This window comes from Sarcophilus harrisii, chromosome 4 (assembly GCF_902635505.1).
Source record: "Sarcophilus harrisii chromosome 4, mSarHar1.11, whole genome shotgun sequence".
Lineage (NCBI taxonomy): Eukaryota > Metazoa > Chordata > Mammalia > Dasyuromorphia > Dasyuridae > Sarcophilus > Sarcophilus harrisii.
The window spans coordinates 34365442-34381567 of NC_045429.1; the positions used below are offsets into that span (position 1 = coordinate 34365442).

Below are 16126 nucleotides of genomic sequence, written 5' to 3' on the forward strand. Positions count from 1 at the left end.
TTAGCCTGGGCCCCAGGTGAAGGAAACAGACTGTGAAGGAGATAAAGAATTTGGACTTTATCCCTGGCTATTCTCATGGTGATTACTCTGCTGAAACGAAGGCTGGTCCAGAGACCTCCAGAAAACCAACCAGAACACTACAATAAATGGGAATCATATGTTTATCTAGGCCTTTTTTTCATAATACGTTTTTAGTGATATTTTCTATTTCCTACATCATGATAGTTATTCCAAGTATCCCTCCCTTCCCCATATCTAACTGTTTTTTTTTAACTAGGAGTAACAGGCTATAAGTAGCCTTGCAAGATATTTGGCAGTAATATACAACACAGAATGGGAGGGAGAGAATCTGACATTGGAAAAGTCAGCTAAGGGTATATATATATATATTTATATATATATATACATACACATACAGGAATGGAGTTATAGGAGGAACTGGATAAATGAAGGTAAAAACATTTGATTTTAAAGTCAGAAACTCCTGTTCTCATCCTGGCACTGATATTAACCAGCCATATGACCTCAAGCAAACCATGATAGAAGTCAATTTTGTCATCTAAAAATCAGGCTATCCTACTAAGTGATATCAAAAGTCACTTCAAATTCTCAAATTTTCATTCCAGATCAAAAAAAAAAAAAAAAAAAAAAACTGAACAAAGATAGTTATAAAAGAAATAGAGAGGGGGCAGCTAAGCACCACAGTGGACAGAACCAGGAGGATCCAAATTCAAATCCAGCCTGAGACACTTGACATTTACTAGATATTAAACAATTTACTAGATACTAAACAAGTCTTCTAATCCCTACTACCTCACAAAATATACATACACTCACAAAATATACATACATACATATATATGTGAATAGAGGATAGGAAAGAAATATTTCAAAGAAAAATAGGTCTTCATTGTCATGTATCTAGGGAATAGAAAAGAGAGATGAATTTTAAAATTCCAAAGTTGTGACTTGGAAAAATTCAAGAATGACAAAAGTGAAGCTGAGAAGTAGATTGCATCTAAAAAGGAGAAAGGTTTAGAATAAGTGTTACCTCCTGAACTCTGCATTCAAAAGTCAGGAAGACCCTTCATCCTGGAAGAGAGTACTCTATTTCAAATCTAGCCTCAGACACTGACTAGCTGATTGATCCTGGGCAAGTCACTTCACCTACTTTGCTTCAGTTTTCTCTTCTGTAAAATTAGTCTATTGTGATATGGGAGTCATCTGCCAGTAGTTGCCTGGAGGTCTAACTCAGATCTGTAGAATGGTTCTCTTCATGTGAGAAGATGATGATGATACAAGGAGAGACAGTTGCTGTTGTCTAACCTCTCTCCTCTTCCTTCTTGCCTCCAATTTATTTCATTCTCAATCCACAAGGAACATCTGTGAAGGCTGCTTTGCAACTCCTTCAAGTTTCTGATTCACAGCTGTGGAGGCTCTCGGAGAATTGACCTGCCCCTTTCACCTAGGCATGATGATTCTTAACATTAGTCAGAGAAGGAAATGGAAAATCACTCCAATATCTTTGCCAAGAAAACCCCAAATGGAGTCACAGAGGGAGGGGTTAGACATGACTGAAAGAAGTGAATAACTTTTAAAATAGCTAAATCCAATATCCAAATGGAAAAGTCTAAGGGAAAAGAAAGTAAGATGAGATGAGTTTTATATATATAAGTTATTAGCAAAGAAATAACAATCTGATTTCAGGTGACAGAATTCTCACTTATTTGCCTGGACCAAAGGGGGGCAAAATCCTAAAAAATATTGTTTACATGTTTGAATATAAGAAACCTTTATTTAAAGCAGTAAAAATCAGCAGCAAACCAGATTTGGTGCACTTTGACCCTTGAATTAACCATTCAACTTTTTTTGAAAAGTTGATTCAATTACTGAGCTTATAAAAATTGAAATTCTGTAAACGGCAAAAAAGAGAATCAAGCAACAACACAAAATTATGCAAACATAGTTAAATATGCATTATATATCCATACACAGTACTGCAGTGGCCCTGCAAAAATGCCCAACTTTGAGAAATGAATTTTTGTAATCAGGTTATATACTTTACCAAATCAAAAGGCAACCCATCAATTCAAAATTCATTCCATATTACCCTTGAAGATGTATTTATAACATGAAAAGAAATTACACATTATATGAGAAAAAAATAACATTGTAATTTAATAGACTAATAATTCATTTTATTTGGTTGAATGAATAACAATTAAAAGTTTCCTAATGCTAATTTGACAGTAGGAAAAAAAGGCATATTTCATTACATAATATTCATACCTTAGATCACTGTTTCATGCTTTCAGTTACATTTGCCATCAAATTTCATCTTAAGAAAACATCATTTAATCAGAAATAACATGAAGGTAGTGGCCCTCTCAGATCATAAAAGTTCATGCTTCAACAGAAGTTGTCGATGCTATTCCAGATGTGGTCCATTCCTGCTCAGTGTCAAACACAGTCAAATGTTCAGCCTCATCAAGTGAGGGATGAACATTCTTAATAAAAAATTTCTAACTTGCAAAAAGAGTTTCACAAAGAATATAAATAGAAAATATTACATGACCATCTCTTGAGGACACCACATTGTACCAGTTTCATCACTTTACCTGCAGTTTCCACTCTGGATTGGTCTATCTGTTCACTCTTGGGGGCTCTCTGGAATTATGGATCAGGGATCTCACTGCCATGTCCCAATTGTACCCCAAACCTACTAGAAAAAAAAGGAGATTTAAGAGTATTTCATCAGTACTAAACCAAGGATACAAAAGCTAGACAACTGGGAATGCAGTGATTCTAAATTTGGAGGCATTATGCAAAAGAAAATGCAAAGTATGGTGTCAAGGGAATCCTCCAGGAACAATAGGACATCTTGGCAAATTCTCTGAAGAATAAATTTAACACTTATTAAAGAACAACATTCTATTTTTGCAGACCTTGAACTTTATATTACAAAGAAAGATGCAAGGGATTTTCAGAAAGACATCTGCCACTTAACAATGATAGTGACCCGAACCCTGACAAGCAATTCAAATCCCAACTGAGGAAAGTGAGTCAACCCTTTGAAGGTTGATGAACTTGGAGAACTTGAATCTTCTGATTGGCAATTATCAATGCTATTTGGGAAATTCTGATGCAAAGGAGAAAAATCTCAAACCCTGCTTCTGATTCAAATGTACTCAGGACACTCACATGTCAAGTGGTGATACCAATCACTGTCTAACTTTTGACCAAAGACCACTGCAAAACCTTACAGAAGAAAGAGTAATTAAAATAAGATCACAAAAAATATAAAATAAAGCAACACAATTTTAAAGTAAACAACAAAAGGAAAAAATAAACATTTAATCTGTTATCACTATATTAGATGCTTTTGGTCAAGAGTTTGGGGGGAATACAGTTGGCAATTATATTTTTATGTTTATTGGAAAGTATATCAAAAATTAATATTTTAAGGTATCTATAATCAAACAATAAGGTCAGCATTCACAATGAAATATAAAAATAGGCAACATTTAATTTCATATGGAGCCAAACTATATTTCATATGATTTTACCTAGAGGGTTGAAAATGTTTTAAGTGAACAGGGGAAAAAGCTTGAAAACAAGTGTATGGGTCTGTCAAAGCAATTAACAAGCAGTAACACATTTACTAATCAAATACTTCTTTTTACAGTAAATATTAGTTAACATTATTTTCATGAAACTTCTAGAATGATTTCAGACAAGGTAAGAAGACTAAAGTATAAAAGATCATTTAGCTTAGAAACATCACAAACACAATTTAGGTGAACCAAGAAAATCAACACTGGTTTCTATTTAATTTCCCTAAGAATAATGGGTATGGTTTGAAAACTATCTCCTGAAAACAGTTTTTTGTGAATCTGAGGAAGTTATACCATAATAAATGTTAATGATTCTATACCACTGAAGAGAGTGCATCTAAAAACAATCAAGTACATTAATGATGACTGCGCTAGCACCCAGGATACCTCAGAATCAGCTGGAGTCAGGATAAGCAAAAGTCCTTAGTCTTTATTCTTGGTCTTTAGGGGTAGAAGTGAAGGAAGAGAATCTCCACAGCCTTCTTCCTCCTCCACCCCAAAAAGTGACTCTGGTTCATCTTACTCCACCCCCTAGTCCCTTTTACAATCCTCTGTATACACCAATCATTGAGCCAGCACAGGATAGTGGGAAGGACCATTTTCCAAGCAAATGCCCATAGAGTATTGTCCAATCAGTAATTAGCCCTAAGTGCTTGAACTGACTTCAGTGCAACAACTCAAGAGTTTCAGCCCTCTACACATTAACACCCATAATCCAAGAAAATGGGGGGGGGGGGGGGGGGGGGGGGGGGGGGGGGGAGGGAAATATGAAATTTATAAAAACCAATCAATTCTAAAAATTCTGAGCCTGAAACAAAATTTCAAAAAACTATTCTTAAGGGTCAGTTAAATGGCACCTTCCCTGAAGCCAGGAGGACCCAAATGCAAATCTGAGCTTAGATACTTAACATTTACTAACTACATGACCCTGGGCAAGTAAACCCCAACCTACCTCAGTCGACCCCAATGAGGTACTTTAAAGTTAGTAATTATGAAAAAAGTATCTAATTGTGATATCATGAAAAGAGACACTAAGGTTTTCAAAGCAGGATGCCCTTTATAATCATTTTACATATAAAACAGGTGATAAATCCTCATTTATAGAGGATAATCTCAGATGATTGTCTCAGAGAGAAAGAGAACCTCAGAGATGATCTCAGAAAGATTTTAAGTGACTAAAGGGGAAGAAACAAGGTAATGACATAGCAATACACATACAATGCTACATTTACAAACCAACACAATAAAAAAATATATAGTAGTACACATATAATGTCACCAAAGTATACAGAAGAGAATGGTTTCTGTGCCATCAAAGTTAGCAGAAACAATCTGTGATGGCAGTGTACATTGGTGTCACTTAAAAGGAGGTGGTTTTCTTGCTTTGAAGAGATGAATATTTGTCTACATATATCAATAGATGTAGATATGTGTGTCTAGTAACACAAACTTAAAAAAAAACAAAACAAAAAAACCAATGTTCCTTAAGTAGGCTCATCACCAAACCAGTCCTGGTTTATAAATTCTTGAACCACATCAATTCTCTACAACCACTTATTAGGTCATAGAGGGGTTATGTATATATGTATGAATAAAAGAAGTATCCAAAACAATTACATTACAGACAGGTCCCAGATACATTCAAATCTACTGCAAATCTAAGAACAGCCCCATCTCAGAAGAAAAATTGTGAGTGGACAAATGAGGAACAGAAAGATGTAGGACAGGCTAAAGCAAACTTACAGAATATTATCAACAGTTACTTATGTACCAAAAGTGACATAAAAGATCTCATCAAGGACATATGTGACTGAAAATAATATGAAAAAGGGATATCAAACTGAGAGCCCTAACTATTGTCTGTGACATAATGAAAGAAAAAGAAGGTACTGGATAAATCTATGGAAAGAAATGTTCAAAAACTACTCAGGATGAAAAAATGTGGATGGGTTTATAATCTGCCCCAGAGCAGGGACTCTCTTCACTACTGGGATTATAGAGCCAGTTGTGCATATTTCTGGTAACCTGAAGCCTAATACGCCAAAAAGGCAGAAAAATCTTAACCCACAAATAGAACTAATACAAAAACATCAAGGCCAATAAAAGAGACCTAACAATAACTGGTTAGTCCATCGGTAATCTATCAAATAAAGCCCAGCTGAATTTAAAGAAAAACTGAAAAGTCCTGGAAAACACACATTTCATATTTGCAAATGATCATCCATTTTCTTTATAAGAATACTAACATTTTCTATTTTTCCAAAAGTAGCCTTCCAGATGAAGTATTACAAGGGTTATGCTTTTTACTTTAAACATTTATCCTTAAACATTTACTAAGCACTCCCAGCTTTTCACAATTCTAGGTAGCTCTGCATCCTAAAAATCATCTACATATGGACACTTATTTAACTAATACTGGGCAAACAAACAAAAGAGAATTGCTGATTTAGTACTGGACAGTCAATATGTTCTTCACTACGTATATTCTTATTCTATCCCATAAAAGTTTTTTTATTCCATCAACTTGAAAAGGCTGCAAAAAAGCTTTAATGAAAACAAAGATAAACATTTAAGATAAATTTTAACAAAAAGCCTAAAGATATTTCTAATGAGAACCTACATTGCAGCTGTCTAGCAGAGCTTAGTTGATACTTAAAAGGATAACAAAGCATGGTGATGCATCTAACAGACACACACAGAAAGGGTAACTCATGGATCTTTAGCTCTGAAGAAACTTTCACCTCCTAGTTGAACTGATGGAACTGAATGTGCTAAAGGAGTTAAAATACTTCAAAAACCTGTTATTTCTTTCATGTGGAAAATTCTTCTACCTATGTTGCACATATCTCCATCTGAGTCTTAGAAATATCTAAAGGTTATAGAGACTAAATAACTTGTCCCTGGTTACAGATGGGACGAGCATCACAGCTCGGATTTTAATTCAAATCTTCCAGACCTCAATTCAATCCTTTATGACACATATCTTTCATTACTGTCTCCTTAAGTGCCCCCAAATCCAAAATATTTCATATCTGGAGGAGGGGGGAGGAAATGAGAACTCTTATCTCCAAAATAAAAATATTAATTTTAATGGAGAAAACATGCATTTAGAAACAAACCAATGATAATTTTTCAATATAAACAATAATGAACAATTATAAAGTTATATTCTAATTTACTTACCATTAAAATAAGTAGGAAAGGAAAGGGAAGGAAAAAAATGCTTAAAAGAAAGAATTTAAGAAATTCCACTAATAAATTAACCACAGTTATTTTTAAGAAAGTGATAAGAACATCTTTATAAAACTTAGTGATTATTTATTCCAAAGAAATGATAATCACAAAAACATGACAGTTTGATTCTTAATTGTGTAAGTCATTAAGAGACATGACAAATACACAATAGCTACGATACAATTCTGTATTTAAACATACAATCAAAAGAAAATCAAGGCTTGACACACACAAAAAAATTTAAAAACCTTTAAACAGATCAGAAAGATATTCAAAACCAGTTTTATATGCTGGTTAAAGTGAAATTTGGAAAAATCCATATTGTCAAAAATTTGATTACTGACACAAGTAAAATTCTCTCCACCTTTTTTTCCCCAATGTCTGAACACTGAAGCTACACAATTCTGATTTTAAAAATACTCCATTGATAAATTTCATTAGATCTAAAATTGTTATTTTGGGAAAAGTTTCTAGAAAACATATGCTGCTATATATTTGTACATAGTCACAAAAAGGCTAGGAAGTATATACCCTAATACAAACTAGCATACATTGAGCAATGCAGTCTTAAAATAGCCACACTTAATTTTAAAAGTTCTGGCCCTTTCATCTCTCCAAATGGTAATTATTCAAAAAGTTTTTTATACATTCTGAATATTTACTTCCATGAGCAGCATTTCTAATAAAATGATTATACTAGACATATTAATACTACACATCTAAGTCTCCATAAAGTTAAAAAAAAAAATTATACAAATTATCAGAACTAAATTTTATTGCTACAAAAGCCTCACTAAAATAGTCTCACCTTCCTTTCTTCAAAACAAACATTTTGAATTTATATATTTATATTTAAAGATCATGGAATGAATGTACAGAATGTTAACTCATTTTATACAAGCCAATTCTGGGTGAAAAAAAATGCTACATCTAATTCTTCACGTAGTTAATTTTCTTCAGTCTGTTCAATATTGAAATCAACTTGTTGTTCTGTTCCTTCCTCTTCTTCTTCTTCCACTCCCACCTCTTCTACTACTTCTTCCTCCACAGGTTCATCAATCTTTTCTTCTTCCTCCTCAAATTCTTCTCCCTGTTGCTCCTGACATTGATCTGGAATCTCAAAAGAATTCTTATCCTGAAACCAAAATAACAATTTGTGACATATTCATTTTAAGTGACATAAATTCCAAGAAAGCATTTTGAACACTCTAAAATTATAGATGCATCTGATCTACTGTGATGACTAGTCTGAAGAAGGCATGTTTGTATCTTTTATCCTACCTTCTATCAATATAGAGTAACCAAGGAGATTTGTAAAACTACTTAAAATGCTGCCTTATTTCCCACTTCCCTACAGCCTATGCTTCCTTTCTAATGAGATACTAGAGGCACCCATATGAAATAATTTTCTGTTGTATTTGAATAATTTTTGCTAAAAAACAGTTAATAATTTTAAAGACGAATTGAATGTAAGCTTCTAATTAGTCAACATATTTTTATAAGACTGCTTAAAACTTCAGTTGAATGTTTCAAGATTCAAAATTTTCATATTACTAAAAATTTAAGACAAATACAAAATTTGGATTTCTCATTTAGTAACAATAATAGAATAAAAACAGATTATCAAAACAAGAAAATATTGACAAAATGAATGAGACATTTTTTTCTGCTCAATAGCATTTTTTTGTCCAAATACGTGTAAAGAGAATTTCTAACATTTCATTTTTATAAGACTTTGTATTCCAAATTTTTCTCCTTATTTTACCAACCCCCTTCCCCAAGACAGCAAGTGATCTGACATGTTAAACAGAACATGCCATTTTAACAACTCAAAAGTGACTTGACCAAAATTAAGACTTAGTAGCCTAAGCCAATTTCATTTACTTAATTTAGTAGTCGAAGGAGGTAACTTTCCATTATAAACTATAGTACCAATTCAGAGCTACTGTCCTACTTCGCAGCAAAAAAAAAAAAAAAAAAAAAAAAAAAAAAAAAAAAAAAAAAAAAAAAAAAAAAAACACCAACTCCTAGATAATTGGAGCTTGAAAGAAACCTAGAATACAAATGACTACATTACTAAAAGTAGGATTTTACTTCAGCAGGAATTCAGTTCTACCCGTCCAGTCTACAATTCTACTGTAAAAATATTTAAGAGTAGGTGGGAACCAGTCCTTAATGTCACCAAACCTGAGAGATTTCTGCTGGGAAATCCAGAAAAGGCCCACAAAGCCCAGTCACTTCACAGTAGGCACTACTCTGGTTCTCCTGTCCCTCTACTGAATGGAAAAAAAAAATGCAAATAGAAATGCATTCTATCAAATAACTTGTTGATATCCTTCAAAATAATTTGGAAGCTCAATCATTTTTCCCTATTGGATTCCATGATTCCTTTTTGGACATAAGAAGTTGAGAGTATTCACTAAGAATATCTGCATTTGTGCCTTTACTTAATTTTGGTTAAAATATCAACCATATTACACTATTGCCTAGATAATTTACATGAACATTACAGCAAACAATTTGTCAAATATTAATTCACCCAAAATTTTCATCTAAAAGACATAATTACAGTAAAATTTACAAAAATCGAGACAATGATAAAAAGGACAGAGAACAGAAAATAAGACTGCCTAATTAGTCTGTCAATATCATAATTTAGGAACTGACATGACACTTCCCATAGCAACTCTTACAATTTTTTTCCACACTCTGCTCTAAACCCTAATTGCCTCACAAACGGAGAAAGACAGCCAATACACAGGATGATAAAGCAAGATATCAAAAGTCTAAGATTTAATAGGAATATAAAGTCTTGTAGCTCATTCAAAAATCAATTCTTCTAATATAATATGGGCAAGTTGCTTCTAGAAGCCAATTCAATTTTAGGAAATTTCAAGTTCAATGATGAGTCGGCATTGTATGTGGTAGGCAAAAAATGTTAACTGCATCTAAATTTTCATTACTGGGAAGCAAAGCTTACAGAGAAAAAGATGTCTGGGTAAAACCATATCTAGAGAACTGTGTCCTGATCAGGATCCATTTTACAAAGGACACTGAGAACTTCAGTGGATCCAGAGTTGAACCAGATGAAAATAAATTGGTAGAAGACAAATCAGAAAATAATTTGCTTAAAGAAATGGGGATGTCTGGCATAAAGAATAGAAAATGAGTATATGAACACTTCACTAGGAATGTCATTACCAGGGCTTTATACTTTGGGGAGACTAAGATGATATCAACTACAAAAACAATTAACAGCAAACATCTATATGCAATTTAAGATTAACAAAGCACTATACGTACATTTTCTTATTTAATCCTTTAAACTTAGTTGAGCTTTACTGAACTTTTTTTTTTTTTTTTTTAATTTTCTGTTACCTCAGATGACTCTCTGAAAAAGGGGATTTCCCTTCACAAAGTATTACTCTTCTGGGGTAACCCAAGATTTCTCATTTCTGAAGCAATTATTTATACTTCATGTGTTTAGTGGTAAAGTGTAAAGTAATACCCAGCAACATCCAAGTATACAAAACTGTTTATTAACAGGAAAACAGTTATGTACCTAGGTCTATACACAAAACATTCAGTATAAATGCCTGATATCATTTACTAAATCTAAAGATGGGAACTGTGGACAATATAGCAATATAAGTATCACAACATTATATCAACACTTGGAAAATGTGTTCAAAATCTTACCTTAACAAAAAGTTCATACCGCGCTTTTACAATTGGATTATTCAAGATACTGGTAGCTGTTAAGATGCTCTCCCTTTTTATTTGTTCCCTATAGGCCTACAAAAAGAAAAAAAACAATAGATACTTAACCGGTTAATCCACATGCAGATATTAAAATTCACAAGACTTTTATTCAAATCATTCATTTCCTGTACCATCAGAAAATTGCTGACAAAGTCTACTGGCTATCTAATTATTCATCTACAGTATTTCAATAATTTTAAGTTTTTTTATCTTAATTAATATATGACAATAAAACCCAATAATCATTTATTACCTTCTATCAATATATCCTACTTCTGACTAGGATTTGATTTATTTTAATTATTAAAAAATAAATTTTTATGACATTTCTAATACTGTTTCAGTAACAGAGCTTTATGATGTTTATCTTGAGAGATGACAGCTGTAACAGGACTTTTGTGCCTTCAATAATGTTATCCAAATCAATGCGCAATGTTATCCAAAAAGAACAAAAACAAACTAAAATAGAATTAACAACCATTGGCATAAATTCATTTCCCCCTCTTGCTTTTTAATTCTTCTTTTCTTTTTCTGTGTTTTTCTGTTTATATTTTATCATTAAAAGTCAACAATAGTTTTCAACAAAGCTACAATCATTCTAAAATTAGGTATGGGTATAAAAATTAAGGTTTAAAGATACCAGTGACAAAAAGACAGAACAGGGAAGATGGGTAAAGGCAAAGAGGTAAGAAGGGATGGTGGCCAAAACAAGGATAGGAAAACTGAAATTTACAGAATAAAATGTGGGTACACTGATGTTTTAAGTCTTATCCCTGAGAATCAGTATGAAAATATTTATATATAACCTCAAAATATGTTCTAGTACAAAGCAAAAAGAGATGTTTAAAAATTTTTTTTATAACTGGGACAGTTTTCTGAGTCCCTTGCCCCCCAGCACAAAACCACAAAATCCTATGACTTTTATTGATCTTAAAATGACACTTCATGAAATACAACATGACAGTGTTAGAGTTGAAGCAAAACTATTTCAACAAGAATGTAACTCAAATTTTCAAAGATGATATAATAATCAGCTATCTAATAACCCTAATGCTTTTTCTCCTTTTAACAAGTTTTCCCTACCTATTGGTCACCAAAGTTAAAAATTTGGTAAGTTTTTACTCTCTCAATGAAGGGATATTTTTAGGATATGTGGCTATTTTAGTCACAGAAAAAATGTAATGATTTTAACATAATTTATTTTTATTTTTCTTAAATGTAAGTCTCAAACCATTAATTGCTATTTTAAAAATTACAAATCTGAGTATCCTTTCAGATGCAAACACATGAAGATATTTACAGGGATCAATGTGAAACTAGTTCAGAGATAGTGACCCAGGAAGCACCATCAGCCCTTAGTAGCACAAATGCAAGAGAAGTCAATGGTTTACTAGACTAGATTCAAACATACTTGTTTCCCCTTGGCATGGTCAGGAGATTTTAAGTGCTGTTGAACCGAACTGTGTAAGGCAGGTACATACACACTGCAAGCATTGCAGTGTACAGTCTCTACTTTCATCATGTGGTCATCTGCAGTAACCCCTAAAAAATACATTCAACTATTAAAGAGAATTAATAACTCACAATGCAACATTAAAATGCTGCCTTGAGAGTAGTAGACAAAATCATGTGTATAAGACTTATTTCAATAAATATAAGAAACCATTATGTTGATTAAAGAACATATACATCAGAAATGTGCAGGACTTATATAAACATTTTCTCTATATAAGAAACCTAACACAAATCAGCCTTTGTCATTTCATTCCCACATTACAATCCAAAAGTTATCCAAAAATATAAGAGGATAAAGTGGGCCAAAAAAAAAAAAACAAAAAAAAAAAAAACAAAAAAATCCTACAATGCTTAAATTTGAAAAGCTAGAGGTCAAGAAGAAAAACTATCAAACTGCATAAAATCATGAAGGAAATGGATAAGGTGAACACAAAAATTCACCAAATTCCAGGATATCATCTAGCAAGGGCAATGTTATCCAAAAAGAACAAAAACAAACTAAAATAGGATTAACAACCATTGACATAAATTCATAAACAATAGAGCAACAATGAGCTAGAAAAAGGAGTTAAGCATGTTTGGGGTTACATAAGGAACTTAAAAATGATGTTAACACTGGACAACCCTGCCTTATTACACAATTCTCTACGGTGTCATTATGAAACAACTCAACACAATATGGAGAGATTAATGGGACTGACCCAATATTATGGATCATAGATAAGAGCACTGATGTTCCTACAATCTAATTTCCCTACTTAAAAAAAAAAAAATATGGTGAGATCTTAAGTGACTCAATAATTTCAAAGGAGAAAGAGACAAAGAGAGAAAGGCTAAGTACTGAAGTGAAAGAAGATGAGGAGCTTCTCTAAAGCAGGATTCAGGAGAGAAAAGAAAGGATAAATTGAAGGAAAGTGCAAAAGAGAATTCTATTAGGGCTCCAATGTCTCACCTGGAACACCCTCCCAATTCCTCATGTAGCATCTCTCCCATCCCAGAAAAGACAAAGCTTCCTTCCAGAATAAACCATCTCATTTCTGACTATCTGGTAGTCTTAAGCTCTCCTCAAAAAAAAAAAAAAAAAAAAAAATTCTTACCCCTGACATGAGTAACATTGACCCTTAAGAGACCCAAGACCAAATTGGCATTTGTTAAGAAAAAAAAAAAAAAAATCCTTTCTTTATGCTTAAATGCTAAGTGCAAAAAGTGACAATCATCTAATTCAAGATCCTTTATCTAAGGTATATGAACTTTGTCTCTTTTTAAATGTTTTCTAATGTGTATTTTGATATAATTACTTTCCTTTGTAACCCTATACATTTTATTTTATGCATTTAAAAACACTTTTCCAAAAAGGAGTCCATGAACTTCACTAGAAGGCCAAAGGGGTCCATGAGACAAAAAAGGTTAAGAACCCATGATCTGTTATTTAGAATAACAGAACTAGAAAAATAAGTCATTTCTTTCATTTGAAAAGAGTCCAATTCTAATAAATTTATTTTTAATCAGAAGCTCATTTTAAAAGATGATAAGGTGGCAGCATTTTGATTACCAAAACATTTATTATGTAACATTAAAAGGAATTTTAGAAATCAAACCTAAAAAGATTTGTTAAGACTTTAAAATATTCATAATTTGCTGAGGAGAGAATTATAAAGAGAGGCAATAGTTACATTAATAAAGTATATTTTTTTAAAATGAGGAGATGAAAATTAAATCTTTCAATAAGGCAATACTTAAGAGAAAATAAAAGATAAAATAGACTGAATATAAAAAGAAAAATATAAAAAAAGAATTTGGATCAAACATTTTTGATAAAAATCTAAAATTCAAAGTTTCTAAGTGACTAATTGGTAAGAATAAGAGTCATTCTTTCATAAACATGTACATTAAAGGATCATATAATTATTGCTCTAAGAACTCAGAAAGGCAAGGCAATATAGTTCAATCACCTCACTTTATACATGAGGAAATAAAAGTTTGGGGCAATGAACAACTTACCCACGGTCACAAAGTGGGACAGAGCCAGGACTTGAACCCAGGTCATCTGACTCCAAATCCAGTGCTCTTATCCCACTATACCACAGGGAAATGAAAAGGCAGTTCTAGAAACCCATATATTACTCATAATCACATCAAAAAGTTCAAAAAGTTCTATAAATGAGAGAAATGTAAAATAAAATTCTTTTTTGATTTGATAACCATCAAACTGGGAAAGACAACAAAGGAGGACAACTGTGGTTTAAAAAAAACAAAACAAAAAAACAAATACAGGGGAAGTTGTGAATTAGTTCATTCCCTGTGTTAAGTAATTTGAAATCATATGCTGATCGCCATAATAATATACACTCCCTTTAAACCAATGATCCCATGGTCTAGGACTATGTAACTACAAATTACAAAGGATGGGGGGGGGGGGGGGGTAGTAACAAGTCAAAAACTAATATAAAAAAGCATGGCAAGTAGTAGTACTCAATACAAGAAGTAGTAACAAGTCAAAAACTAAGCATCCAGCCACTGGAGAAGAGCAAAACAAGCCATGGTGTCTATATCATTATCCCATTAAAAAAATTTTTTTTCCCAAAATAATTATGGGAAAAATTACAGGATAAGATACAATATAAAACAGAACCAAAAGAATAATGATAGATACTCTACAACTATAATTACACAGTAAGAACAATAAACCTAAGTTAAATTCACCAAGGCCAAAAAGAATCGGGAGTAAAGGGTGGTAAGGGTGTTAAAGTCATGTATAGACATCTTTGGTGCTTGCAGCATGTATAACATAAAATTAATGATTCACCATGCTTGCTCATTTTTTTAACTTCTTTATCCGTATTTTGATAATAAAGTAAGATCTCTGCAATATTTTTTTCTCTTCTCATTCTGAATCTTGCTCCTAATTAGATGAAAAGGATTCTGTTCCAATGCTCTTTTTAAAAATTGAAACATGCATGAATTTTGAATATAAAGCAAAAGAGAAGAAACACAAGAAGCTCCAAGTTTATCAAACACTTTTAACAAGCAATTTAGAAAACATAATTGGTAAGAAAATACCTACCTTCCATTACATCTTTCTCAATTGCTTTAACAGCATCTGAATCATTAATTGTCTGCTGTTTCCGCATTGATGTCTTCTTGAATTTATTCACCATACATTCCTAAAAAGAACAAAATAAGAAACAAAATCCAATAATATAAATCTCATAGCTAACATTTACATAACACTTTTAAGATTTACAAAGCATTTAACATTAGTCTTCTGAGAGAAGTGGATAGGTATTATTATCCCCACTTCAAAGAATAAACTGAGACTCTGACTGCGTAAGGGACCTGGGCACAGTGACACTGCTAATCCATGCCAGAGGAGGAATTTCAGATCACTCATTCCTGTCTCTAAATTGAACAGTGTACAAAATGGTTCTGAAGCTCAAGAAATGTATAGGATCATCAAGGATACAATTACCTAATGATAACCACAAAGTTATACTGAATGGATTACAAACTAGAAGGAATTTTTGTTTTGGTGGTGGTGTTTTTATTTTGTTGTTGGTGTGAGGCAATTGGGGTTAAGTGACTTGCCCAGGGCCACAGAGTCAGTAACTGTCAAATATCTGAGGCTGGATTTGAACACTGGTCCTCCTGACCTGGAGTCGGGATAGAGTAGAGATAGAGCACCGTGTCACCTAGCTGCCCCCATTACTGTTGTTTTTAAATGGAAAGCCAAGGCTGGAGTAGTTAAATGAAGCTTCAAAGAGGAGGTAAGGAAGATATGAGCTAGAGAAAACATGGGGTAGGCAAAGTGTACTGAGGAAGAACACTCCCAGAGAGAGAGAGATGGGGACAGCAATGAACATGCTAAATGCTCAGTTACTGCATTACTCTTTTTTTTGTCTCAAAAGTCTAACCAACTCCTAAAGTCCCAAGTCTTCATTCCGTGGCCATTTCATACCAAGAACTCTTCTATTTCTTTCAGCTTTATTCTATCTATCTAAAAT

General features: G+C 32.8%; 1 protein-coding gene across 2 annotated transcripts in view; it reads right to left on the reverse strand.

Annotated features, from left to right (window-relative positions):
• Positions 1-4396: 4396 nt before the first annotated feature.
• LOC100927166 (DBIRD complex subunit ZNF326) overlaps positions 4397-16126 on the reverse strand; it is a 41775-nt gene continuing 30045 nt past the window's right edge. The window contains exons 8-11 of one of the 2 annotated variants that reach the window (XM_031969343.1): positions 15190-15289; positions 12022-12152; positions 10548-10643; positions 4397-7983 (exon numbers count right to left, since the gene is read on the reverse strand). In XM_031969343.1, coding sequence (XP_031825203.1) covers positions 7795-7983; positions 10548-10643; positions 12022-12152; positions 15190-15289 — 516 coding nt within the window. In that variant the 3' untranslated portion in view covers positions 4397-7794. The remainder of the gene's footprint in view (positions 7984-10547; positions 10644-12021; positions 12153-15189; positions 15290-16126) is intronic. The other variant, XR_004234305.1, reaches the window with a different exon arrangement.